At 38.1% G+C, this 27,303-nt stretch overlaps 1 protein-coding gene and 1 long non-coding RNA gene across 4 annotated transcripts in view; both read right to left on the bottom strand.

The window, feature by feature from the left end:
• The window catches only part of top2a (DNA topoisomerase II alpha), a 182,634-nt gene that overhangs the window by 43,788 nt on the left and 111,543 nt on the right, over window positions 1–27,303 (bottom strand). For all 3 annotated transcript variants that reach the window (XM_039685302.2, XM_089121899.1, XM_089121900.1), the window contains 5 exons: window positions 20,492–20,640; window positions 17,750–17,981; window positions 16,912–17,046; window positions 16,422–16,622; window positions 16,135–16,330 (listed from right to left, as the gene is read on the bottom strand). In XM_039685302.2, the coding sequence (XP_039541236.2) occupies window positions 16,135–16,330; window positions 16,422–16,622; window positions 16,912–17,046; window positions 17,750–17,981; window positions 20,492–20,640 (913 nt within the window). The remainder of the gene's footprint in view (window positions 1–16,134; window positions 16,331–16,421; window positions 16,623–16,911; window positions 17,047–17,749; window positions 17,982–20,491; window positions 20,641–27,303) is intronic.
• Window positions 25,364–27,153, bottom strand: LOC148971462 (uncharacterized). The gene is made up of 2 exons (XR_016147029.1): window positions 26,376–27,153; window positions 25,364–25,751 (listed from the first exon to the last, which is right to left on the bottom strand). It is a non-coding gene; the product is annotated as an uncharacterized LOC148971462 (long non-coding RNA).

The raw sequence follows: 27,303 nt of genomic DNA, 5'->3' as shown, positions 1-27,303 counted from the left end.
AGCCAGAGCTAATGTAACGTTAGTAACACTATTATATGATTAGGGTATGAATATGTTTTTATCTTGATGCGGTGCGGACGCGCTTGAAAAAAAAACGAGCACGTTCACCGCGTTGAACTTGCACCCTCCCCTTATTCTATCCTATAGTAATGCAATTATACTGTATATTACTGTTGAATACATTTGGTTCAGCTAATAAATTGCATTTAAAATATATTGATTCCTGTAATAATAATTATTTATTCATGTGATATTTATAAATCTGGGTGCGTTTTTGGTTGGAAATCAATGAAACATGGTACTGTATTACCTGGTCTCCCCTGTTTATTGTCACAGCTCATACAATAAAGCAAACACCCATGATAAACTATGCTTTTCTATCAAACGTTAGTAATTGCTGACTCTTTACTCCAACACTGAGCGAACTCTCTCGTCAACTCTCTGCTCCTTGTCACGGTGCGTCTCAGGTGATGGTTATCACTCTGCCCAAGTAGCAGTGCTTCGCCTTCAGAAAATATAGTATTTATACGGTTAAAAGATGTCTGTGTCTCATATGGCCTTGATATTTGCACACTCTGTGACTATACAAACCACAACATGTAAATAGGAAAACGTTTGCGTTATTTTGTCACTTATTTGGATTAGTATGAAAGCTGCAACCATTCACATCCAGTCTTTGTGCTAAGCTAGGCTAGCGGTGGGTGCGTCAAACAGACTTATAGCACGCACGGAGATGAAAAAGGTATGTATGGACTTATCTAACTCTGGGGGGTTAGGTGAATAGGCTAAAGTCCCAAAAAGTCAGAGTGTTCCTTTAAATTAAAAATTGAAGTATAGAGATTCAAAGGTAACTTGATTAACATGTGATTTGACATTTAATTGGGCAAACTCATTTCCCCAATATTTACACTATCACAATGCATATCCATGTCCTCATGCACAGTCACAAGATTGTCATGCTTTTATTAAGCAACATAGCATTAAAAGATTTTTTTTAAATAAAGTAGGACTGCATGATTTAAGTGTATTTTTGTTCATAAAGGCTCCAGATTTTATGTGCTTGTTCGTATGGTTGCACGACTTAGACAAAAATAGTCTTATATATTTTATATAAAAAATAGATTATATATAGTCGACGTGTCGTTTCAAAATTGACCGCCTATTTATTTTTGGTCTCCCGTTTCTCACTGTAATTCACCTCTACACACCAGTCTGTGTGTTATGCGCGCCCTGCTGGTTAATATGCTATCCTTTTCCTTCCTCCTCAAAAATTGCGAAGGCAGAGCACAATTGTTGCATGCATCTTAAGCCTAGTTCACACTACATGATTTTAAAATGTTGGGCTGAACTGTGCAGTTCACATTACATGACTTGCTCTCAGTGAAATCATGAGTGTTCAAGTTGTTTAGCTGTTCACACCACACAACACAACGTGATTGATCCACAACAGGAGGTGACTCACTACACGAGTTAACAACGCACTACATAGAGATACAACCACGATCGGATGATAAGAGCATATCATTTGTGACTCAATGAGAGCTGTTTCAGTACTATAGTACGGTCTAAATCCTGAAAATAATCAAACAAATAACGAGTTGACAACAACACGATTCTATCTGGTCTAGAAACCATGTTTTGTAACGAAAAACCACGCAATAAAACGAACCAGAAATGACGCGAAACTACAGAGAAGAACATAACACGCGAATATGGACGTCAGACAGAAACTAGAAAATATTTGCAAATTTGTTGCCCTGATTCCACGCGCTATTACTCGAATACACTGCAGACTGACTCTTGCTTGTATCCAAGGTAAATCAACACTATCATCCCAGTGATGCGTTTTATTTAACTAAACACATCATAATCAGCTATAACGCGCACACGAGTCCATGTTGCCTTCACATTCACGCGAACCGCGGCATAGGCCCGGCATGCATGCAAGTGTAAATACAAGCTGCATAGTTGCGTGCCTGCCTGCTTTTCGAGTGCTTCATTATAAGGCAGATCTAAGCGTAGTAGGCTAGTCCAGACTCTTTCAATTCCAATTTATTTGTATAGTGCTTTTCACAATACATTGTTTCAAAGCAGCTTTAAATGCACTTTTACTTCACAATTTAGAGTAATGTAAATGTGACTTGACTTAAATGTTATCAGTTATGCATTTCAAAAACATGCATATAAAAATGTGTACAAGTAAGCTAATTAGGGGTGTCAACTTTAGACGTTTAGTCGACTAATCGGTCAATGCCGCCTTGGTCGACTGACATTCTTATTGGTTGACCAGTTGCATTTTCTTTTTTAAATTTTACCAATAGAAAGAATGTCAATGATTTACTTGAGATTTATTCCTTTATAAGCGGTTATATATTACTGTATTCTAAATAACTGTTTGGTGTCAGTACTTGGGATGTTTACAGATAATGTTCAATTAAATACACACAAACACAAGCATAAAAGACAAAAGCAGAACGTAAATAGTTGGAGTTTGATTTTAATTGCATGCGATACTTCTCTTATGTGGTATAGTCAGGCAGTTGACAGCAGCCCGCAGCCAAAAGATGTTATTCAAAAAAACGGCCGCGAATCTAGTGTCTAAGCCAAATACTGTGTCGCCTATCAGATGAAAAGGGGCAGCCGGTGAATTTGGACGAGGCAGTGTGCCGTATTTGTCGCAAAAAAATATCCGTCTCACGAGGAAATACTACTAATTCAAGATCCCATCTGAGAATTAACCACCCTGCGGCATTTTCTGGACTTGGGTGCAGCACACCTACAACCTCAGGCCAGCAACGACAGTTGGGAGTCTCCGAGGCCTTCGCGAGAGGTGCCAAATACCAAAGAGGCAGCGATCAGTGGCGAGTACTTACTGACAGAGTTACTCGTTATTTGGTTGAAGTAATGGTACCATTTCGTACGGTTGAGAAGCCAGCGTTTATAGCCATGCTACATGCATTTGATAAGCAATATGTACTTCCTGACCGAAAATACTTCTCAAACAGCTATCCCAGAAAAGTATCTGTCCGTGAAGGACGGCATAATACAGGACTTAAAAGACGTTGATAATTTCTCAGTGACAACTGATATGTGGTCGAGCGTAAATATAATGCCATATATGAGCCTGACCATACACTATCTCAACACTAACTGGGACCTACAATCAAAGTGCCTGGAGACCGTGTTCACGCCAGAAAGCCACAGGGGTGAAAACCTGGCGGAAGCTCTCAGGTCCTCCTTCCATGAGTGGTCCCTGGACGAGAGGAAAATGGTCTGTATTACCACAGACAATGGGGCAAATATCGTGGCTGCAGTGCGCAAAATTGGCTGGACATGGCTAAATTGCTTTGGCCATAATCTGCATTTAGCCGTCACCAATGCACTGAAGGCAGAAAAGGACCGCACTGCCCAAGCCATGGGTGTGTGCAGGACATTGGTGTCGACTTTCTCGCAGAGCTGGCAAAAGAAGAAAAAGCTGCAGAAAGTCGAGCTCAATCTGCCCCAACACTGCTTCGTTCTGGTGAGTTGTGCTAAAGTTCGATTCTTATTTCTTTAGACGTTGTTTTTCAGGCAACAGTCCGTGGATGTAAACGCACTCATCCAAATGCAACTTGTTCAAACTTTTAATAATTTATTCTAAAAAAATAATAAGTTGCAAACGATGACAAAACCTGTTCCATAATTCCTTAACCCAAAAGATATCGAAAGAAATAACAGAGTTATATTATTATTGTTAATATGTATAATATGTATAATATAATATGTTAATATGTATAACATATTATTGTTAATATGTTTATGATGTAATAATTATAATTTTTCAAAGCGAATACGAAATAAAGAAATCTAAAATCCTGTAAATAAACTGGGCAAAATTTATGGAAACGCCAATCAATGCTCTGAATTTCTGCTGCCCATTTTCATAATCAAGATAAGATACGATTTTTAAGATACGAAAAAAAAGGCTAAATTGTGCGCACAATTTAGTCTAGCCTATTAATTCGTTCCCTCATTTTATAAATCATGCGCACAATTTACTATTTCGTTTCCTCGATTTGCAAAATTATTTACTAATTTGTTTCCTCTATTTATATAAATCGTGCGTACGATTTAGCCATTTTTTTCTAATGTGCGGAGCTCCGTAAAATTAAACACAACAGATGGCAAAAATACACATAAATAGTGGCACGATGTATAAATAAATATTTTTTATTGCACAGGACAAAAAAAAAAAAAAAAAAAAAAAAAAAAAAAAAAACAGCCTAATTTGGGATTCATTTTTCTTATGTATTCACAGGATTGGCCTACCAGGTGGGGCACTAAGCAGAAAATGGTTGCGCGCGCTCTCAAGCAACTCCCAGCCATTAAGGAGGGTGTTAATGGATGACCGTCGCAGCCAGCATTTGATACCGACGTGGCAGGCCATCGAAGTAGAGACCTGCGCGGGACAATTTTCAGACCCGCTCCCGCTTATATATATTATCTATCTAATATATATAATTCGATAATGCTCCTGTCACATTATAGGCTAGCCATGAACTAAAACATTGCGACTAAAAAACTATTTGGGCTTTGAGCCGCTCAGTCCAGGTGTTAAACTGAAAATAGCCTGTGTGCCTACCTTTTAATTTTAATATTAATAATATAATAATAATATGAATATGAATAGAATAATATGAATAATAATAAGAAGAAGAAGAAGAAGAAAAAAACTCAGCAGGTCGCTACCAGCATGTCTAAATGAAAATGATCAAAATAAAGGTAAAAGAAGCAGATAATGTTCCTGACACATTATAGGCTAGCCATGAACTAAAACATTGTGACTAAAAAACTATGTGGGCTTTGAGCCGCTCAGTGCAGGTGTTAAACTGAAAATAGCCTGTGTGCCTACCACAAGTACTTTAGAGAAGTAACGTTACTTACATCTGAAGCGCTTAGGCCTCTATCTGAAGCACTAGAGGCGCTCTGTTCCTCGTCCATGCTGTCTATTTTGAACTTGAACTAGCTTTCGAATTCGAACACGGAGCAGCGGGAAGGAATTGTCTCTAAACAAGTGTGCGACTGTGCGTGAGATTATGCCCCGCCCTACCCGACAATATTCACAAGTTTAGGCTGCTTAAAACGTTTTTATTGCTGCCAATCAGAATCTCCCTCACAACTACAAATTATGTACGCTACTTTAATCATTTATATATTTTATTTTACACTCATGGAGTCTTGAAAGACAAATATAGTGCGCCTGCAACACAGCAACTATTGGCAAAGGCCTCATTCATTGACCCAAGGTACAAGGACATCAACCCCGGAGATGACGTTAAAGATGCGCTCTTGGAGGAGATGATGGCAATGCCAGAAGAGCGGCATGATGTCGGGGATGGAGAAGGTGCCATGAGTACCGCTGCGTCTGGAGAGGAAGGAGGAGGAAGTGCGCCATCATCTTCGCCGCCTCCTCCAAAAAAAAAAACAAAAAAAAAAAAAAGAATCTTGCGGACAGGCTTGGAAAGAGAAAAGCACAATCCTCCAATCCGGTCCCAAAAAGAATCCGTGCAGATACTGAAGTCGCAAGGTATTTGCAGGAGGACGCCCTCGATCTGCACTCTGATCCGCTTGCTTGGTGGCGGGATAATCAGGCTCGATTCCCTCTTCTATCGAAAGTTCTCTCGATTCCCTCTTCTATCGAAAGAATATATATGACTATTTGCGCAACGAGCACTCATTTACAAGCTACATGCTTTCTTGATCGTCTGCAGTGTGTAATGATGCGATCGCGGGAAGGTTTTTTTTTTTGCTGGGGGATGGGTGTGTGCGGTTAACCGCCAAACCGCGAGATTTGTTGCTGCTTCACCACGGTAAGAAAAAGTCCCATACCATCACAGCCCTACTTGTGCTAAATGTTACGCTCTTATGGCTTGTTTCCACTGAGGGGTACGGTACGGTACAGTACAGTACGGGTCGGGTACACCATGATCAGGCTTGCGTTTCCACCGCTAACAGTGTGACGAACATGATGTTCTCAGTCACATGATGTTCTAAGTGACATGATTCACTGAGTCACATGATGTGTGGAGCACATGGCTTAAAAGAGTTGGAAGATGGCAGTTTGAGAAGACCTTGTGCAGTGGAAAGATGTGGGAAGTTAATCCCTACAAAAACCCTGTGAGGTAAAAGGAACATTTTGTTGAATTGCCTTGGGATTTATGGTTCTTTTGGATGTTCCTGGATGTTCAAAGAAACTACCAATGGTTCAAACAACAATGGAGGACTGATCATTTCGCTAACTGACTGACTGGACAAACCAAACAAGTATTGTTTTTTCTTTTCTCTTTTCTCATATTCTTATGTTGGATTTGCCAGTTAAGACTTTTTGGCATGAGACTTTGTGACTGTGGTTTAAAGTGCTGAGAACTCTTTTTCAACTGCACTCGGAATTGACTCGTACTCGAACATTTTTTTTTTAGGACTCGGAATTATTCCCGAGTCCACTCGAGTTCAATTAAAACTATTTTTCATGATTATTAATGTATGTTAATAAAATATTTCTTTAAATTGATTGACACGCCCAGTGATTGGTGATTTTCTAGTGCGCAACTGCGCATGACAAATTGTAATAAAATTACTTTTAACACCACCTACTATGTGGCCTTTTTACCCTAAACTGATCATATTTTTTAAACTCCAAGTAAATTCAGTAAAAAAAAAAAAAAAAAAAAAGGATTTCTCTAAGTAAATAAAAGTAAATTAGGTAATCAACCCTCACTGGTCTCGGTCTCGACTCGGACTCGACCGTCTCTGGTCTCGGACTCGACTCTCTATGGACTCGGACTCGACTCTCTCTGGTCTCGGTGTCGACTCGGACTCGAGTGAGGTGGTCTCGACTACAACACTGGTGAACTGTGAAACCCTTAATGAGTTGAAAGGAAAATAATCTGACTTTGAATGAGCTGATCTGATTTTGTTTAAATACTTGTTATGGTAAATGAACTAAATGAATCTCAGAATTGGGAATTGAGTATTTGAGTTGTTGGGATATTTTTCTTATAAATTGAAGAACTTTTGGTTTCTGATTTTGTTTTTGTTTTGTTTTGTTTTTTGTTTGTTTTTTTTCCATTTGTGAAACATTATTGTTTTTTCCTCACTGAATGTTATCTTGCGCAACAAAAACTAATAACAGTTTATATGAATTGAGCCGATTGCTGTTTGTTGTTAATTCTTCATCCACAAATTAAGGGTTCTACTTTATTTGTTTTTTAAATGTCTGAATCCTTTGTAAGGTTGACTGACTAAACAAAAAATAGTAGGTTTGAAAAACCTGCTTGGCACCCCAGTCAATTAGGTCAATCCGTTACAACAGTACCCTTACTTGATAGGTGTGGTATGCTGGAAAGAAGCGATCGACGTCATTTTCGCGCGAAGAAAGCGACATAGTAAACAACAATGGATGACAGACAGCAGATCTTATTCTTGCTTCTCAGCATGTTTGTCACTAGAAACAAGCGCTGGCATTAGGCGTTTCCAAGAAGCCAACACAAAGTCCGACTCAGGAGAATGATCCCGAGGACGTGAGTCCAGTAATTCTAATGGAACAGCGCGTTCTTGAACGCGGCACTCTGCTCTCTCTGGCTCTGCGACTCCGGTTATCTCTGTATGTTCATTTTAGGCTACAATAAAACGAATATGTTATAAAACACCACTCTGCTTCTTTTTGATTTCATTTCAATACATTTTAAACATTCTAAAGCACACAAATGTGGTTCAGGCAATGCATAGCCTATTGATTATGTTCTGCATGTAGCCTATAACAATATATATTTATAACAAAACTAAATATAAAACAACCCTGCCTCTTTTCGTTTAAATGTAAAAAATATTAAACATATTCCAGGCAATATGTAATGTAATGTATTGCATATCGCATTTTTACAAATGTTGCAATAAACAACATACAGATGATCTTGTAATAAAATAAAAAAATGGCAAAACTATCTCTTTTTGTTGAATTTCAGTTATCAATAATAGCCATTATAAAAGTAGAAGTAAAAAGTACAAAAAGATATACAGTAAAGCTTAAATATAACACCAAGAAACAATTCAGTCAGTCAAATATACTCAGCAGCGCTCAAAGATATGAAACTTCACGTAGCCTTCTGCCAAAACTATTGACCAGGGAACGAATTATAGATTCACGAGACCAAAGATCACCTGTTAGGTTTATACAAGACGAACTATAGACGAATCCGGCGAAACTACCGGAAGTAAGCGGGCGCCATTACTGAGCTGTTGCTGGGTAGCGTTGCGCCATTGCCTCCTATTGTTTTAGTTGCAACTTGCGTCCACTGGAATAAACAGCTCGCGATTTACGACTGTCACTAACGTTACAACGTTAGCCCTTGTATAATGTCGAGTGGGTAAACAGTTTCCGTTATAAATTGTTTTAATGGTGGCAGTAAAATTTCAATTTTGAAGAGAAAACACTGTGAATACCCCGGGTCGACTGCCCCTGTCTGGTGCCGTACGGTTTACAAAGATTTCCTGGGCGAGTACAAGACGCGGACATTCGCGTATAATAACAATTATTTAATGACAAGTAAAAAAATATAATAAATATGTGATATAGTGAAAAGCAAAATCTCCTCTCTTGTTATTTTTTCTATTCAATTTACATGCTATGGTCATTAAATGGCTTTCCTGAGCTGAATGTAACGTTATGTGACATAATTGTTCTCCTGCTGTTATATTGACCTCTTTCCATGGTTTAAAAACAGTAGTTGGTCGATATTATGTATACTTTCTAGCTGTAACGTTACCTTACCCATGCCCGTTGCAATGTAAAAATGAGATAAATAATGGACACAAATGAAAAACATGAAATTGTTTATTTGATTTCATTTAATTATTTATTTATTGTTGCCAAATGGACAGATCTTTTTTTAGTTTCCTCGGTAGCAAACGTTAGCCTAGCTTGCTTGCCAAGCTATTTTCATAAATAATCTGTAAGATCGTTTGTACCTTCATCTGTGACTGGAGGCCAATGTCTAACATCATCAACCCAACAAGTCTGTCATCAAGGGTGCGTTATCACCTTATCTCCGAGGTTTGTTTACATACCGGTGCATATGTCTATGCCGGTGTAACAGCTCAGTAATGGCGTCGCCACAAGATGGCAGCCTACACAAGAACGCTCGTCGGATTCGTCTATATCTCATGTTTAACCACTACAAAGAAATCCGAGTCAGCGGCAAACATCAGAACGACTAGCCGAGGAAAGGCTGTTCCAGGCGGGGGACACGAGCGCGAGCGTCCGCTAATCGCTTAGAATGGATCTCAGTCAAATTATCATAAATTTATAAATAAACCACAGATTTGAGCTTTAAAAAACTACTTTCTCGCCTGAAAAACTCTTAAAACTACATTTCGTGACACAATAACAGTAGAATTATATTTCAACTGTATATGCTTCTAATGCCCTTGTAGCACGCGCGAGTGACGATACTCTGTCCACCAATCACCGTTCTGCAGTGAGTCTAGCTCCACCTTTTAGTACCCTTTCACTGTGCTAGGTACCCCAACGGAAGGGTACCCAAAAAGTGGTACGGTACGGCTTTTTGGTACCATTCACAAGTTTTGACAGTGTAAAAAGGCAAATAATTGCCTACCGAACCGAACTGTACCGTGCCACTCAGTGGAAACGAGCCATTAGATGTAAGAAGGAAATCCATATTATCTCTAGCCTTGGCTACTCTATATAGACCTCCATTCCTAAAAGAGTTGGCAGACTTTCTCTCGGATCTATTGGTGAATGTCGATAAAGCAATAATTGTTGGAGATTTTAACATGCACGTAGATAATACAAATGATGCTTTAGGGGCTGCGTTTACAGATTTATTAAACTCCTTTGGGGTCAAACAAAACATCAGTGGTCCCACTCATCGTCTAAATCATACACTAGATTTAATTATATCATATGGAACCATTCCAACTGATATAGATATTATACCGCAAAGCGATGATGTCACTGATCATTACATGGTGACTTGCATAATACGTACTGCTGAAATATGTCATATTGCGCCACGTTATAGACCAGGCAGAACAATCCTTCCAACCACTATAGATAGATTCTCAAATAGCTTACCTGATCTATCTAAGCTGCTAAGTGAACCCAAACAAACAGATGAATTAAAGGAAATGACTAGCAGTTTGAGCACCATTTTCACTAGTACATTAGATTGCACCAATTAGATTAAAAGAGGTTAGAGAGAAAACTAAAGCACCATGGTACAACAGTGCTACGCATGCTATCAAGAGAGAAACTCGCAACTTAGAGCGTAAATGGAAACAAACTAATTTAGAGGTCTTTAGAATTGCGTGGAAAGACAGTATGTCACGTTATAAAAAGGCCCTAAAAACAGCCAGGGCTGAGCATCTCCGCAAACTAATTGAAAATAACCAAAATAATCCAAGGTTTTTATTTAACACCGTGGCTAGACTAACAAATAAACAGACATCACCAGAGCAAAATATACCGTTACAGTTTAGAAGTAATGATTTTATGAATTACTTCAATGAGAAAATAGAAAGCATCCGAAACACAATTATAAATGTACAATCCTCTATGGGGTCTTATGATTCAGCTTCAATTATGGCCCCTCTAGAACAACTACAGGACAGGAAGAGCTAGATAAACTTATCATTGCATCTAAACCAACAATATGTTTATTAGATCCAATACCCACTAAACTACTGAAAGAACTATTACCTGTAGTGGAAGAGCCTCTCCTCAATATTGTTAACTCGTCTTTATCTTTAGGTCATGTTCCAAAAATATTCAAGATGGCAGTAATAAAACCTCTCATTAAGAGACCGCAATGAGATCCAAATAACTTGGCAAATTACAGACCCATTTCAAATCTTCCATTTATGTCCAAAATACTAGAAAAAGTTGTGTCCGCTCAATTGTGCTCTTTTTTGCAAGAAAATGATATCTATGACTCTCTGTGGTCATTAAAAACCCCAGGATGTCTTTCGAAAGAGTAGGGGTGTAACCCCGGCATCCTGGCCAAATTTGCCCAGTGGCCTCTGTCCATCATGGCCTCCTAATCATCCCCATATATACCAATTGGCTTCATCACTGTCTCCTCTCCACCAGTAAGCTGGTGTGTGGTGAGCGTTCTGGCGCACTATGGCAGCCGTCGCATCATCCAGGTGGATGCTGCACACTGGTGGTGGTTGAGGAGATTCCCCTCTCTATGTAAAGCGCTTTGAGTGCCGAGAAAAGCGCTATATAAATGTAATGAATTATATGAAAAATTCCAGTCAGGATTCAGACCGCATCATAGTACAGAAACTGAGCTAGTTAAAATCACAAATGATTTACTTTTAGCTTCTGACCAAGGCTGTATCTCAATTCTAGTTCTACTTGATCTTAGCGCTGCGTTCGACACTATAGATCATAAAATACTCTTGGATCGACTACAAAACTACACTGGTGTTCAGGGACGGGCATTAAGCTGGTTTAGATCGTACTTATCGGACCGTTATCATTTTGTCTGTTTAAATGGGGAAAAATCAAAGACAACGTCTGTAGACTATGGAGTAGCGCAAGGATCGGTTTTAGGCCCTCTGCTATTCTCAATATATATGCTGCCACTTGGTAATATTATAAGAAAACATGGAATTAATTTCCACTGTTATGCTGACGACATTCAATTATACATTTCATCACGACCAGATGAAAACACTAACTCATCTAAATTGACAGTGTCTCAAAGATATAAAATGCTGGATGATGCGTAATTTCCTGCTATTAAATTCAGATAAAACGGAGGTATTACTTATTGGTCCAAAAAACTACTCACAAAACCTCACAATACAACTTTAATATAGACAGATGTACTGTTACTTTATCCACTACAGTAAAAGACCTGGGTGTTATACTAGACCGCAACTTGTCTTTCGAAAATCATATTTCATATGTTACAAGAACAGCCTTTTTCCACCTTAGAAACATTGCTAAGCTACGTAACATGCTATCTGTTTCTGATGCAGAAAAATTAGTTCATGCATTCATGACCTCGAGACTAGATTACTGTAATGCTTTATTAGCCGGTTGTCCTGCATCCTCAATAAACAAGCTACAGTTAGTACAAAATGCAGCTGCTAGAGTTCTTACTAGGTCAAGAAAATATTAGGCATGAAAACTGGTCAGGGGTAAAAAAAAAAAAGGTGAGAAGGATATTAGCCCTCTAGGTGGGTTAGGGGGCATGCTCCCCCGTAAGAACATTTTAAATATTCCATATTTTAAAGCATCAATCTGATGCATTTTGAGATGCATTTTTTGCCAACCTGGGGAGAGCGGGAGAAACTTCAGCCATGAGTCAAAAATATTATTGCCTCCGTAGCGTTAGCTAATAATAATAAAAATAAAAGACCGATACCTATCCGTTACCAACGCAGTTTAAAAAAAAATCAAGTAGAATTTCTGTTTGTTGAACTGATAATCACTCTTTTGTGTGTTAAACACAATACTTAATACAGACAACTTCCTTATAAAGAAAAAAAAATGATCATAACCTATGACAAAAATTATATTATAAAACAAATTAGCGGGTAACTAATTTTAAATTTCATAATTTTATAAAATCAGAACATTTAGTGAAAAAAAAATTAGTGGGGAACAAATAAGAGACAATAAGTGTAGCAATAAATCTGGTAAAACGTTACACATTGCTCTTTGTATTGTTGTAAAATACATTCATGAAAAACATGATAAAAAATCAAAAAGATCAATTATTTTATAGTCTACTATAAAATAAACAATATATATATATATATATATAGCACAAATGTATAGCACAGCTGTTTAATGAGGCAGCAACATATGATAGATAGGACAGATCAGAACAAAAAAATACTATTAATAATATTTCATTTTGCAAAAGTATTATGATATGATTATGAAAGTCCCCAATAGAGCAATAGAGTGCTGCACACAGCGCTTATGCGCATTCCGAACGCTGAATGATGCGCTCGGTACGTTTTCGATACAGCAGAAAGAATGAAAAGCCATAGAAATTTCCTTTTTGTTAAACTTTTAAGTTTACATAAATGGGAGTCATCTTTAAACAAGGCTCGAAATTGCGACCATTTTGGTCACATATGCTCCTGAATTTTAACCTGTGCGACATAAAAATATATTTTGGAGCATTAGTGCGAGTGCAAATAATGGTTGTGGTGCGACCTGTTTCCATTTCTCTACAAAAAGTTCGCAAATTACTGTGTACCTTATGCTGATACGCGGTGGCCAGACCATCATTTTATCCAACGTTACATAACCAATCAAACTTCATCCATACGTTCTTAACTTTAAAGGGCACCTATTATGGAAAATGCACTTTTACATGGTGTTTGAACATAAATGTGTGTTGGCAGTGTGTGAGCAAAACCACCCTAGAATGATAAAAATCCACCCAGTGGTTTTTTTACAATCTCAATAAATCATATGCACTGTCTCAGAACGAGCTGTTCTGAGATTCAGCTCTTTGTGACGTAGAACGGCAGACAGGGGGTTGATTGACGGTGTGGCTGTGGCCTAGACCCCGCCCTCGGTGATCTGTACACATCATCCTCCATTACCTGTTATGTCACTTGGAAACATAAGTGTTCTGTCGTGGACTCGTGGGTTAATCCTGTTGTTGTAGCTTAAAAGTTAATCCTCAACTGTGGATCGTCATCTACTGTTTGCGATCCACCGTCACATCCAGTAACAGTAAGTGTGTTTTATGATTTTTGAAATAGTCAAATAGTCTTTTCAGTCAATGTCAGCCAATTCAACAACAAATGCGTCTAAAGTTGTTGTCGTTGTAGGATGTCTGTGTAGGCTATATAATTTAAACCTTGTTTGTATAGTGTGTAACCACACGTTTATATATATTTAAAGATATTGTATTAAAAACTGCATATATGTTGTTGTTCTGTATGTTAGCCATCTCCTCACATTTGCCACAGAAGCACCCGTATGACAAGTAAACATGACGCCACAGGTCCCCGTCCCTCGCATAAATGTAATTTCGCTTGTACGTAGCAAACTTTATCACAGTATGTGTATGTAATTTCAAAAAAATTGCGCCAGCATTAGTGTTTATGTGCGTCTGTGTTGCACATGCCCATCATTTCAAAGGGAACGCGATTACAACGCTAAAGTACATAAATGTATCAAATAACCATACCGAGACGTACTGGTCCATTCTCATTTATGTTTTATTCTGCCGGAGTCTCTTCGTGCTATTTATATATTCCGATTCAAACGTACGCTGAATGACATTCAAAAACAGCGCGTCTCTCACAGCCCTTTTGCTTACCGACTGCCATAGGTATCAAGTTACGCCCTCATCCAAAGGCAGGGCAGGGATATGCAGCTCATTTTTTCAATTTAAAGCTGTATACCTCCGAAACAGGTCATTTTTAAGCAGGCCCCAAAATGATATTTTCAAATGGTTATAATAAATTAACTGTGGGGTATTTTGAGCTGAAACTTCACAAATACATTCTAGGGACACCAGAGACCAATATTACATCTAGTAAAAAGGGGCATAATAGGTGCCAATAATAGCAGATTTTAGATTGGTTAATATCAGCTGTCAATCACTCCCTTTCACGGCGCTCACGTGTGCCAATATCATCGGGGTCAGTATCAGCATCATTGCATTTATGGCTATGACTGTGTACAAACGTTACTAAAAATCAAGGCATTGCAATTGCATAAATTAATATAAAATTTTCAAAGAATAAATCAATTACAAATTATGCAAATATTTATTTAGCACAATGCACAGTATAAAATAAAATTCAAACTAAAATGTTTTTGACCCCACTCATGTGTACATTAAATAATAATCTAATGGCCTGCAGAAAGGTTTTAAAATTTAATGTTCTCTCATAAAAACAAAGCCGAGTGCGAACTTCTTCTCATCACACCAGCACCCTTTGCACGTCTAAATTAGTTTCTTACATTTTAAAAATTTAGCATACAATAGCATAAAAAGCCTTTTTAAATGAACAAAGGTCCATGATTAATACAAATGTACATGAAACTTAACGAAACATGTTTAGTGAATGTAGAAAATATTTAAGAGAGCATTAATTTAGTTCTATACATACATGTTCCCATATATATTTTTTTGTAATGTCACACAAGTAATAATCTCAGGGTTTACTGGGTTTTACATGATTATTTTTGTATTGGTGGTGGTATACTAAAAAATAAACATTGTCATGTGTTTATCTTTCTTCTTCTCACCGATTCCTAATGGTTAGAGGACAGTTACTTGAGTCGTCCCCTGTCGTTTCAAGGAATAGTACAACGGAGAGCGGGTCCAGTATAAACGCCTCGACCGTTTGGAGCGGTGCGCGCGCTGTCTGAGGAGACTCGCGCATACTTTCGCCTGCCTCCGCAGCGCGAGTCTCCACAGTTTATACTTGACCCGCTCGCATCCGGAGTCGATGTCATGGCGGCGTGCATTGTTTAGAGCAGATATAGGTGGATAAACAAGGCTTCCGTCTCCTCGCGGGTTCAGATTCACTGAAATACTTCCGCACCGCAAACATGTTGCTTCAGACAAGCACGTGCAGGTCGCGGTTTCTGTTTGCGTCATCACAACATTTCGGCCGTATTGTTTCGGTGACAAAAGTCTTTCGGCCGAAAACCGAAAATGCACTTTTGGTTCATTTTCGGCCGAAAATTTTCAGTGGCCGAATATTCGGTGCATCCCTACTATATATATTTTTTCAGAGCATTTAGTTGGCATGCTTGTTTGAAGGACAGAATTGGGCAGGATATGGGTGTGTTTTGTCAATCAATAAAATTGAAATCAGATTAATCGAAGAAATCAGCCAACTAATTGATTATCACGTTAATTGTTAGTTGCAGCCACAGTTAAACCAAGCTTTAATAATGGAAATCTACAGTCTCCTGTAGTCCAAAAAATATAAGCGTTTCACTACAGTCAGTTTATAAGAATCGGCAGTTTCACTATATAAAGAGTTTTACTCTGAAAAATGCTCTTGCCTGTTAATGAGTGCTGCATTTGCATATGTTGTGAAAGAAATGACAAAGTGAAATGACAAAGCATGTCTCACCAATGACCAGAGTGCCCTGGATCTTTTCCAGAATGAATCGGGCCTGGTTGGAGAGCCTGGCACTTTCAGCTCCAAGCATTCCAAGCAGCCAGTCTTTCCTGAGGACGTAATACTTCATTCTGAGGTCAAAGAAATCCTTCAAGATGTCCTGAACTGACTCGTACTTCTTCAGACTGCCCACATGATCAAATAACACCTGTAAGAGACGGACAACAGTGGATGATTTCAGGGTTAGGCGAAAAACTAATGCATGCTGTGAGGTGTAAAATGTGGTGCGTGTTGTTCACCATGGAGTTACAGGTGAGCAGGCTCTGTAACTTGAAGACTTTGTGTAGTCCAGCTGCCTCTGCCTCTCTCAGTCGCTCTTCTGTCATCTTAATGACAAAGCGCACTGTGGTGTCTGTATGATACTCCTTATAGTCTGTGATCAGAGAAGGAACCTTCTCCGAGCCGTTCAGCATCACCTCCAACACATTCTCCTTATAGATCTGACAGGTGTAATTAATAATTTATTCCAAAGAAAAAGCTGTCAATTTTAGTTGCTAAAATAACTGGGATCATTTTCTGCTTAATATTCTGTATCACCCAGCTTTACGTCACATTTGAGAAGTTAAACACTTTGGCTGTTTATAAATTAAATAAAAAAACTCAGCACACACACTAAATAAGTAAATATCAACATTTGTGTTGAGTCCTGTAAGGGAGCATGCATTACATTTGATATAGCTTTAATTCAGTCATATAACTAAAGAAAGTATAAGAACAGACATCACACACCTGTGTCCAGGTTTTGATTGGCAGCTCAGTGATCTCAATGGTGGTGGAGTCAATGACGGCCACTTCTCCATTATTAACATAATGATTCTTCGCCAGTTCATCAATGGTGCCCTTGAATCCCTTATAGCTGGGCAGCTATACAGAAAAGGAGTGGGCATAAGAGGAGTGTTATGTTAAAGGGGTCATGAACTGGCTGTTTATTTTTTATATCGTTGTCTGAGGTCAACTTATGACGTTCGCTTGGTTTTTACATTAAAAAACATCAAAATGAATAAGTAATAGGCTATTTTCTACCGTAGTTTTGAGCCTAGCTCAAAAACGCTCTATTTGTATGGGCATCTCGCATTGAAGACTTGGAAGTAAACACCCACTGCTGTGAGTGGATAACAGTTTTGCATATTATGAGTTTCACTCGTCAGTGCATATTTATTGCTCGGTAGCTCGATCCGGTTTGACGTCACGAGGTAGGCCTGTCATTTAGCTATGCGTGTAATGCATAAAATCGGTGGGTGGGGCTAAATCGGCTGTGTTGAAGTAGGCGTTTATCTCCTGCGGAGGTGGTGTTTTATCCTCTTTGACGTCATAGTTCCCCACTTTGAAAAACTAGTCGTTTGTTGAGCCTGGTGTCAAAAGCTTTTATTTGACTAACAAGGACATTTTCTGTTCTGAAACTTACAGGATATTCTTATTAATACGATGACCTCTTAGATGGTCAAAAGCTCAAGGAAAATTGGATTTCAGTTCTTCACCCCTTTAATCAATGCTGGTTTGGAACAACAATATGCATTATGAAAATCACTATACATTTATGATAATAAAGACATTCAATTAATTTTACCATGGGAAGTGGCTCTTCTCCATTGAGCAGGCGGTGAATATTGTTGATGATCTCTCGCAGATTAAAATTGGGGACGCGGCTGGCCCATCCTGTGCCGATGCCCTCACCTCCATTAGCCAGCACCAGAGGGATGATGGGAATGTACCACTCTGGCTCCACTCGCAAATTGTCATCATAGTTATACTTCAACAGGTTATCATCCACAGCAGGGAACAGTAGACGAGCGAGCGGACTGAGAAGAGATATATACTTCAATGGTAATGCATTTTTAATTAGTTAACATTAACATCTTATTTTCAATGCAAGTTGTATGCCAAAATTGACAGTTTAAAGGTCCTATATGTAACTTATTTTATAAAATTAATCATTTTTTATTGCCTGTGTTTGAAGGGGTTGTAACACACATTGCAATGATCCACTTTTCGGGTTTTGCTATAACCTCTGAAGGCCAATATTCATATTTATATGTGAGGTCTCCGGGTCAGATTTCCTGCGAAATCCATCAGACGTTCATGCGCGCTCCCGAGCCTCTCTATCCTTACAGTCTATGCAACCAATGGCACTTTAGCTGACGACATGGACATGATTACACCCCAAAAACATCCTGCCTCCAGCACAACACAGACTCCAACACAAACTCCACATAAAAATAAAAAACAAAAAAAGGTTTATCTGCTGAAGCTCGTCACGCAAAACGTGAATCTGATCGACTCCGGACGAAAACACGGATCAACGTCGGCAACATTGTACAACAATTAGTACTCTAGTGAAATAGCAAGGTAAACTACATGAAACATGACATGAATACAAAAGACTGTTCCAGGATAACAAAAAGTAGGTGCTTTAGGATGTAATGTACTTGTTATTTTATTTACTAGATCTAACATTACTGACTAACGTCACTCATCTCGCTACTATCATACCGTTTATAACTCCAGACACGTTCAGTACAGTAATGTTACTTCCTACGATCTTACTGTTAAGGCCTGTTCACACCGGGACGAATTTCGCGCGCGTTATTCGTCGACGTTTAACGCCTCGTGACTAAACAATGGGCGCCAATGTGAGTGTTCACACCGACGCGAAAAACGCCACACGTAAAAGCGTAATTTTTAAAAAAACGCCTCGGGTTCGTTTTTTTGGTTTGACGCGCCGCGTCAAAACCTATCCGACCAACAAGATTGGTGGGTTTGCTCACGTGTCTGGTACTTCTGAAGTTACAGTAAAACACAACTTGGGGGCGCTCAAACACAAAACGGTCTTGCCGAGCACACATACGGCGAAGAAGAGATAAGATACCTATGGGCAAGATGAATGTTGAGCTGCTGGTCTCGGAGCATAAAGAGCTATAAGATAATATTTATATTAGTATTTCTGTAATAATAGTATAGTATAGGGTGACCAACAGTCCTGTTTTCCCAGGACATGTGTAAAACGGTGACTTTTTTTAGCTTTACAGAAATCTGAGTTGAGATGAGAACTGCGCATAGTGTGCTTAGTCTCAGTTAGATTCAACTCTAGACAACTCTCGTCTCTCGTGCATCGGTTCATCCGACAACTAGTTCTATGTTTTTATCTCTGGGCAACATCTCAACTTTGCGTACACATGTCCTGTTTCCATGTCCTGTCCTGACTGTTTTTAAGTGATTAAAATGTCCTGGTTTTCAAACAAAAACTGCTGGGAAAGATCAGTTCTACAGCAAAATATAGATGGGCAAACAAGGTGGACGAGGAAGAAAAACAAGATAAAGAGAATGAAAACTAAAGATATAAATAGATTTTGTTCGTTGTTCGTGTTCGTTTTTGTAAGTTTGTGAGAGCTATTTTTTGTTACATTTGGAGGCATTTCGTTTAGTTATTATTTATATATTTATTTTTCTAATACAGAAGACATTTCTATCATTATTTCATTCGTTTTTTTCTATCTGTCATAATAAAACACTGAGACATGAATATGATCACCCTAGTATAGTATTCTATTATTATTTCTGTTTTACATTAAGCGCCATCTAATGTCAGGGAATGAATTTGCATGTTCACTCGGCTCATTGTCAGCGAAAAACGCTTGGGTGTGAACACAAAAAACGCGTTGAAAAACGCCGACAAATAATGCACGCTGATATTCGTCCCGGTGTGTACGGGCCTTTACTCTGAAACTGTTCAGTTTAGTTCACTAACGATTTTCGTTATTATATTATACATTCACCTATGTTGACATTGCTGATTGTGAAAGATACAGGAATAGTTAGTGAAATGGCTTATGCTATAAAACATCACATGTCGGCTAAATGCAGTTTATTGTAACATTATCATGGTACAACCACAGAGCATTAGTTCAACGTCAAGCTGATAAAAGTAGGCTATGTAACTGCAGTGGGAGTTTACATTAGTTTCCAGCATGTTGTGTGATGCATTTCGCCATTGCGTCGAAAGTCTCTGTGAGTTCGTGTGGCCGGTAGTGCTCGCTCTTGAGATCGAGAACGCACAAGCAAACAAGCACGAGCGCTCTTGTTGCATTATGAGACATCACCGCTAGCGGCCGCTAGAAAACCCATCGAGCACCTTTAAATTGGTCGAGCTAATAAAAGAAGAAAAAAAAAAGAAAGAAAAAAAGGGGGCTCCAGATTCCATATTGGTTTCAATGCGGCCCAAAATAGTAGCTGCCCATATAGTTAGTTGACAGCAAGACAGCTCACTGGGTTCTGGTACAGAGCCATAATCACTGGCTGTGTGTCTGTGTACCTGAGCATGGTAAAGATGTATCTGGGACTGGCAGAGTCTTTGCCTCCATGTAGACGTGTGCCAAACTGACCCAGAGGCTGAAGCAGGTTCAAATTATTACTGCCCACAAAGTTCTGAGCAAGACCCACAATGGTCATCATCAGAGAGACCTGAGGAAGACAAAAAATTTAAATGAGAGGAAAATAACTTGGGCCATGCTAACTAGCTAAACCTTGATCACTTAATATTTTTTCTAGGCAAATTACCCTCTGTTTGTATACCGATTTAAACTAGGGATGTCCCGATCCGATACTCAGGATCGGTATCGGCTCCGATCCTGCCATTTTTGCGGGATCGGGTATCGATCAGACGAGACCGATCCAAATCCGATATTGTGCGTATACTACCATCTTATAGTTAAGCCCCACAGAAGCCACAAAAACATTCTAAAGTACCATAACGTTTCCGTGCACTCTATTATGAGTGTTCTGAAGCCATTATGTGAGAGAGAAATTAATATTTAACCCTTATGCTGCATTAGGGACATTTTTGGTCTTTTGCAGTTTAATTTCTTTGACCATTTTGGCTATTTTAATGCAAATGGTATGAAATTTGGCAAAATTGTGACTTTTTGGATACATGTAAAAAATGTGATCCCATTTTGCAAAATATGTATAACACACACTGTGTAGATCAAATAGTAACACTCAGCACCATAAAGACCAAAAATGGCCCATTGAAACCCATTAAAACGTTGTTTAAATCTGAGGCTGTCAGTAATACATGAAACATGATTTTTGCACAAACATCCTTTCATTTTGAAGCAAAAGCATTATATTTGCATTATATAGTGTATTCCACCAGATGACGTCACTACATATTTATTCCCTATGGGTGGAAATGCACCTTATTTTAGGCAATAGGCAATGTTTAATAGGTGGCCATTTTTGGTCTCTAATGCGCTAAGTGGGATTTTTTGCAAAGTGGGACTGTGATAATCCAAATCTAAAGTTTTCTCCTTGCATTTAGTTTATTGAAAATAATTGAATTTGTGTTTTTTCCTCTTATACAAATCGATGGTGTCGCAAACAAAACTGGTAATTAAAGGGTTAAAATCCTGAAATTGAATACATTTTTGGTAGTTATGATGAGGACTGATGCTGGTTAAAAGATTTAACTTGGTAAAAGTGGAAAATAATAATAATATATAATATTTTAGGCAATGTTTAATATGTGGCCATTTTTGGTCCTTAATGCACTCAACGGTGTTAAAAATCTAATGCAGCACAAGGGTTAAGTCATTAAATTCAAGATCACGTAAACTTTTGCCTCTCGCGGCTTTCATTCTCCATTCAGCACTCAAACTGCGCGTCGCGTTCGGTTACAGTCAACGATGAAACTATCTTCAAGATGATTCAATGTTAATACTATTATACTTTATCTGTAGATAAAGGTCTGTTTTCACATAAAACAACATTATCTTGCTGGACTTTATTGCTGTAACTAAATCGTGTTACTTTCTACCAGTTGTCGGACGCTGTCGGTTAGATCACAACACTAGAGTCAGAGCACTATTGTTCTTCACGCGCACAGTAACTGAAATTTGAAAATTGTTAAAAGACAAGGCTCAATAAACTATTGCATAGATAGATGCTGTTTAATACACTGGCCATCAATATGCATTTCCTTTGTGCTTTGAACTTTTCAAAGCGGACTCGACGCGCAGCGTGCATATCATAGGGTGCATACTCGCCTGCGTGCTGTAACTCCCCGTGGTTTCAAGCACATCAATCTGCGCTCAGAATGCGCAGAAGCACTTTGTGCCGCACTGTGTTGGAGTCATTCATATCATAATGCAGTGACGCAATTAAAGCTTAACATTAATAATTATTAATGTTGCTTGCCTCATTAAATAGCTGTGCTATACACTTAAAACATGTCTCAATTTTTTAGTAGCCTTGGCTATATCTAAAATAATTATCTTTTTCATTTTTGTTCTATTGTTTTTCATGAATGTATTTTTGAACAATACAAAGAGCAATATGTATTATTCACTAATCTAGTTTATAATAGCATTTTTGTCATAGATTATGATCATATATTTTGGGGATTTGTTGTTTATCTTTATAATGAAACTGTCTGTAATTAAGTAGATTGTGTTTAAAGGGTTAGTTCACTCAAAAATTAAATTTCTGTCAGTATTTACTCACCCTCATGTTGTTCCAAACCTCTAAGTGTTTATTTGTTCTGCTGAACACAGAGGTAGATATTTGGAAGAATGTTGTAATCAAACAGATCTCAATCCCCATTGACTAACATAGTAGGAAAAATACATACTATGGTAGTCAATAGCCGCGTTTCCACTGCCGGGCCAGGGCCGGGCCGTGCTAGTGCGTGCCAGGGCCAGTCGCGTTTCCACTGTCACTTCCGGGGCTTGATCGGGGCTTCCTCAGGGCCAACGGCCAGGATTTCTGGCCCGTCGAATACCTTGGGCCAGAGGGGGCCAGCTCGTGCTAGAGGCGTGCTCAAGGTAAAAGGCGGAGTTTATCGGTGTTATGGAACGTTATGATCTGAAGCAAGATGCACAGGGGTGTCCATGTTTAACCGATTAACAGTTTAAAATTGCATAACATTTTAATTTGAACTGTAGGCCTATGCCAAATGCTGCGCAACAATACATAGGCTATATAGGCTACATATCGACGAATTTTCAGATATTTGTTTGATTTTTTTGCCCCTTAAACATTTAAAATATTTGACAAATTAATATGAAAAAAATATATATTTTACTGGTTTTCTGAGGCCAAATTAGAACCTGGAAATGATATTTTCCCCGCAGTGCTGAATGAGAAGAGCCGTAACCACAGCCTACAGAAAGGGGATTTATGGGTGATTTATAGGCTATAATAAATGTGTCTGATAATAAAATAATATAAAATAACGAGGCATTAATTGTTTATTAATAAACTATTGTTTTCTAAATGATTTTCGGCTAAAAACATATCTCCATCTCCGGATGCACATTTAGAGAGAAATTAAGCTACATAAACATAGAAGATATTGGCTTTCGATTCGAATTTGTTCGTTTTGAATTGGACATTTAATCTACAAAGGATATAACCTCTGTAGACTAAAGCTTTAAATGTCCAATTTAAAACGAACAAATTCGAATGCGGTGGCTATTTCAGGTCTCGCGCTTCAGTTCACGGAGATCATGAAGCGCGCCTTGATTAATTGTTAAAGCACAACGTTTTCTTGTTATAAATAAATTTATTTGCGAATAATGTATTATTATTTTCTGTATGACCAGAAATTAAAGAGTATTTTAAGTTGTTTCCACTGAAAGAAATGCAATGAAACTGTTCACATGGGCGTCTCGCAGCCATCAGTGCCTGCTCCACACACACTGGATATGCGCTGATATTTGTCAAAAATATTGCGTTTATTTGTGCTCTGTTCCTTTTTTGGATAAAGGCGCCTTCTACATATGCAGCCTAATAAAATGTTACAATAATGATGATGATGGTTATTATTATTATTATTATTATTTGCAGACACGGAGTTTTTGTGAAATGGACGTTTTGCTTATTTTCAATTGGCAATTTCAGTTTGAAGGGTGATGGAAATGGGGCTTTATTTCTATAAATTAATTTCGTTTCAAATGGGGTCCAATCAGTTATTAAAGGTGTTAAAAATTTACTCTGTATCTCGAGGTTGCGGCGCGCACACTATGCACCGACTATTAACCGATGGGCCTCGGTTAACGATTAATGAATAACTTGAAAACGTGCCCGCAGCCTGTTATATCGCGCAAAAAATCGCTGCTTGAAATGGAGAATCGCCTGTACTGGTCTCGTGACACTATTGCAGCCACTACGGCAGGTGAGTTAATATACATGCTATCTTCCTAATTTACAAAATAAATTAATTCATAATACCCGCTGAAATGGGTTGGGTTTTATGACGTTTGATCCTGAAAGGCGTGTTAGGGGTGGGGTCTGGGGCAGCGCTGTGGGGCTACTGGCCCGGCAGTGGAAACGCAAGCCCGGTGCTTGAGGCCCGAGGCCACTAGCTCGGCCCGGCTCGCTGTTAGCTCTGGCCCAGCCCTAGCCCGGCAGTGGAAACGCGGCTAATGGGGATTGAGATCTGTTTGATCTCAACACAAACACACACAAGAGTGATAATCAGTTTAACACACAGTTATAGAAATTCTACTTGCTTTAAAAAAAAAAAAACTGCACTGGTATTTACAATGTAGAATATTGCTGTTTAAATTGTTTTAACTTTAAACCTGTTGGTAGCTAGCTAGCTAGCTTTAAGTACTGAAGTACCTGTATTTTCTTTTCTTTCTTTATTTATATATATATATATAGTAGTGTTTGAATAAAAGGTGGCAATCTTTCATAATCAACTGTTGTGGACTATATACTGGAAGTATATTTTAACCTCTTAACCAGCGCCCCTATTTTTGAGAATTTTCTGAAAACGACATACCCAAATACAAATCTTTGTAGCTCTTGAACCCTATGGTCCACATTCATAACTCTGATATTTTTTTAAACTAGACACTTGAAACTTTGTTACCCAAGAGTCATTATAATTCAAAGTAGCATAGGAACAGAGTAAAACAAGGTAAAATATACATGAAATTGATTCACGATTTCTTTGAATAAACTTCATTTAGGGAAAAATGTATCAGAATTTTATGTTAAGGCCTTGAAAACACCATAAAGATAACACTGAATGTCTGACCATGTTTTGATTCAAATTTGAGGAATATACTCCCAAAAATGTAGTTCCTGTAAGCTTTTATTCAAGAAAAGTCTAGGCGTCCTTTCCAAAAGGCCACTTGGAGACTCCAAATGGATACCTGGTTACCAAATGACATAAGGAGTAAACACTACATACTACATACATGTTTATCCATTCAGAACTATTCTGCCCATCAAACTACACAAGAAAAAATTATTTCAGCACAACATTTTTACATTTTAACAAAATACTCTTTATTTTGAACATTTATAATAGCAAAAACAGTGAAAAAAAACTCACTTCATTTATCCAAAAGTGATTGTTTTACTAATGAATAAAATATATAAAAAGAAAAAAATAACATTTGTAATTGCAACAGTGTTTTTTACTCAAATAAGTTACAATAAACAATTACAATGAATATCCAATTACAAAAACAAAAAGCAACCGCTTACAGTATTTACAAAGTGTAGGAAGACATGTTGATCAAGGCAGTCACCACCAAGGTTTGTTCTGGAAACCAAAGCCACTGAAAGACAGGAGAAATAAAGTGTGTAAGCAGAACAAATAAAATTTGCACAGGAAAACACACACACAAAAGAGGATTTCAGTTTGAGTCACATTCATCTATTAGCAGCATCAATATTCCATTATATTACAATATCAAATGTCACATACCTTATCGTTATAATGCTCAACATTAAAAATGCTTTGTAATTATTATTCTTTCTATGTATAAAATTATATATATATTTACTATATCTTCACCTGACATCTTGTAATCCTTTCCTTCCATTATATTTATATTCATTACACCATTCATTCATATAAACGTGTATCACTGTTTACGTCTCATCTTGCTAGTCATCTCCACTGTTATTTTATAATCAACACATCTTCACCTGACTTCTTATAATCCTTTCCTTCCATTATTGTAATATTCAATGCAACATAAATATAATGTGTGTGATAAAAATATTTTCTCTTTATGTATCGTTATAATATAACGTTACAGCTCTATCACCTGCTCGTGTAGCCTTGTGTCTTTGCTAGTAGCTAATGTCCATCGTCATTTTATAATCAAAAACATTACATGAACAGAAAAACTGCCAATAATAAACATAGCAATAAATGACAATGTGTTGAAACTTACCGATCTAAAACGGGATCGAGTCCATGAACAAACATCTCCTCTTGACAGACGCTCGACACCGTGTTCCCAGATGCATCTCTCTGCGTCTTTGCTCTTCGTCGCTGCTTCTCATCACTTCCTCCAAAATACTCTCAACACCACAAAAACGCTTCTGTAGACGATGATCCATGATGGAGATTGTCAAATATAACTTTGGAGAAAATCTATGAGTTGATACGAGCTCCGTGTAGCGAACCAATACCTAGCCTATGCGCTCCGTGCGTAAAATGGCGAAAGTGCACGAGCGAATAACAACATTGCGCACTTGTGTTTGACAAATCTGCTTGAGAACTGTCAATCACTGCAATCGTGTTTTAATTGGTCAATACTCCCATCCATCAAAACATTGCCGATTACACATTGGCTGGCTATATCCAGACTTTATCCAGCCAAAAACCAAGATGCGAGATTGACAGGTTTCTAAGCCTGTCAGGCGGTCCCTTGGCATTTTGATCGATTACAGAGCCTGTGATTGAAGGAGAGAGAAGGGGGATGACTCATTTCATCCGGAAGAGTCTAAACTACAGGGGTGAGATGGCTTCTGAGTGTTGGAAAATGGATAAGAATCGATATTTCTTTGAAAATAAACATGACGCGAACTCTATCTCGAAAACGCTCATGCAAACAAAGGAGGATATTTCATTTTTTTCCCTATTTTTTCGTTGTTTTGGATTAAAAAGTGGGATGCATTTTGAAGAATGGACCCTTACATTGAAATGTATGCTGTTGTTTCTTGGATTCGTCCAAACTGATCTGAACCATACGAGATGAAAGATGAGTATAGCGGTTCATTTTACTCATTTTCAAATGAGAGGTCCTTTTGCATTTAATTTAACCCTTTCCTCTCTGTTGTATTGATTGCAAAAACAAGTTTAGAACATGATTCTTG

The sequence above is a fragment of the Pimephales promelas genome, chromosome 17 (assembly GCF_988280905.1).
Source record: "Pimephales promelas chromosome 17, fPimPro1.hap1.1, whole genome shotgun sequence".
NCBI classification, from domain to species: Eukaryota; Metazoa; Chordata; class Actinopteri; order Cypriniformes; family Leuciscidae; genus Pimephales; species Pimephales promelas.
The sequence above is the reverse complement of the archived record's forward strand: the minus strand, read 5'-3'. Positions and strand labels throughout refer to the sequence as shown.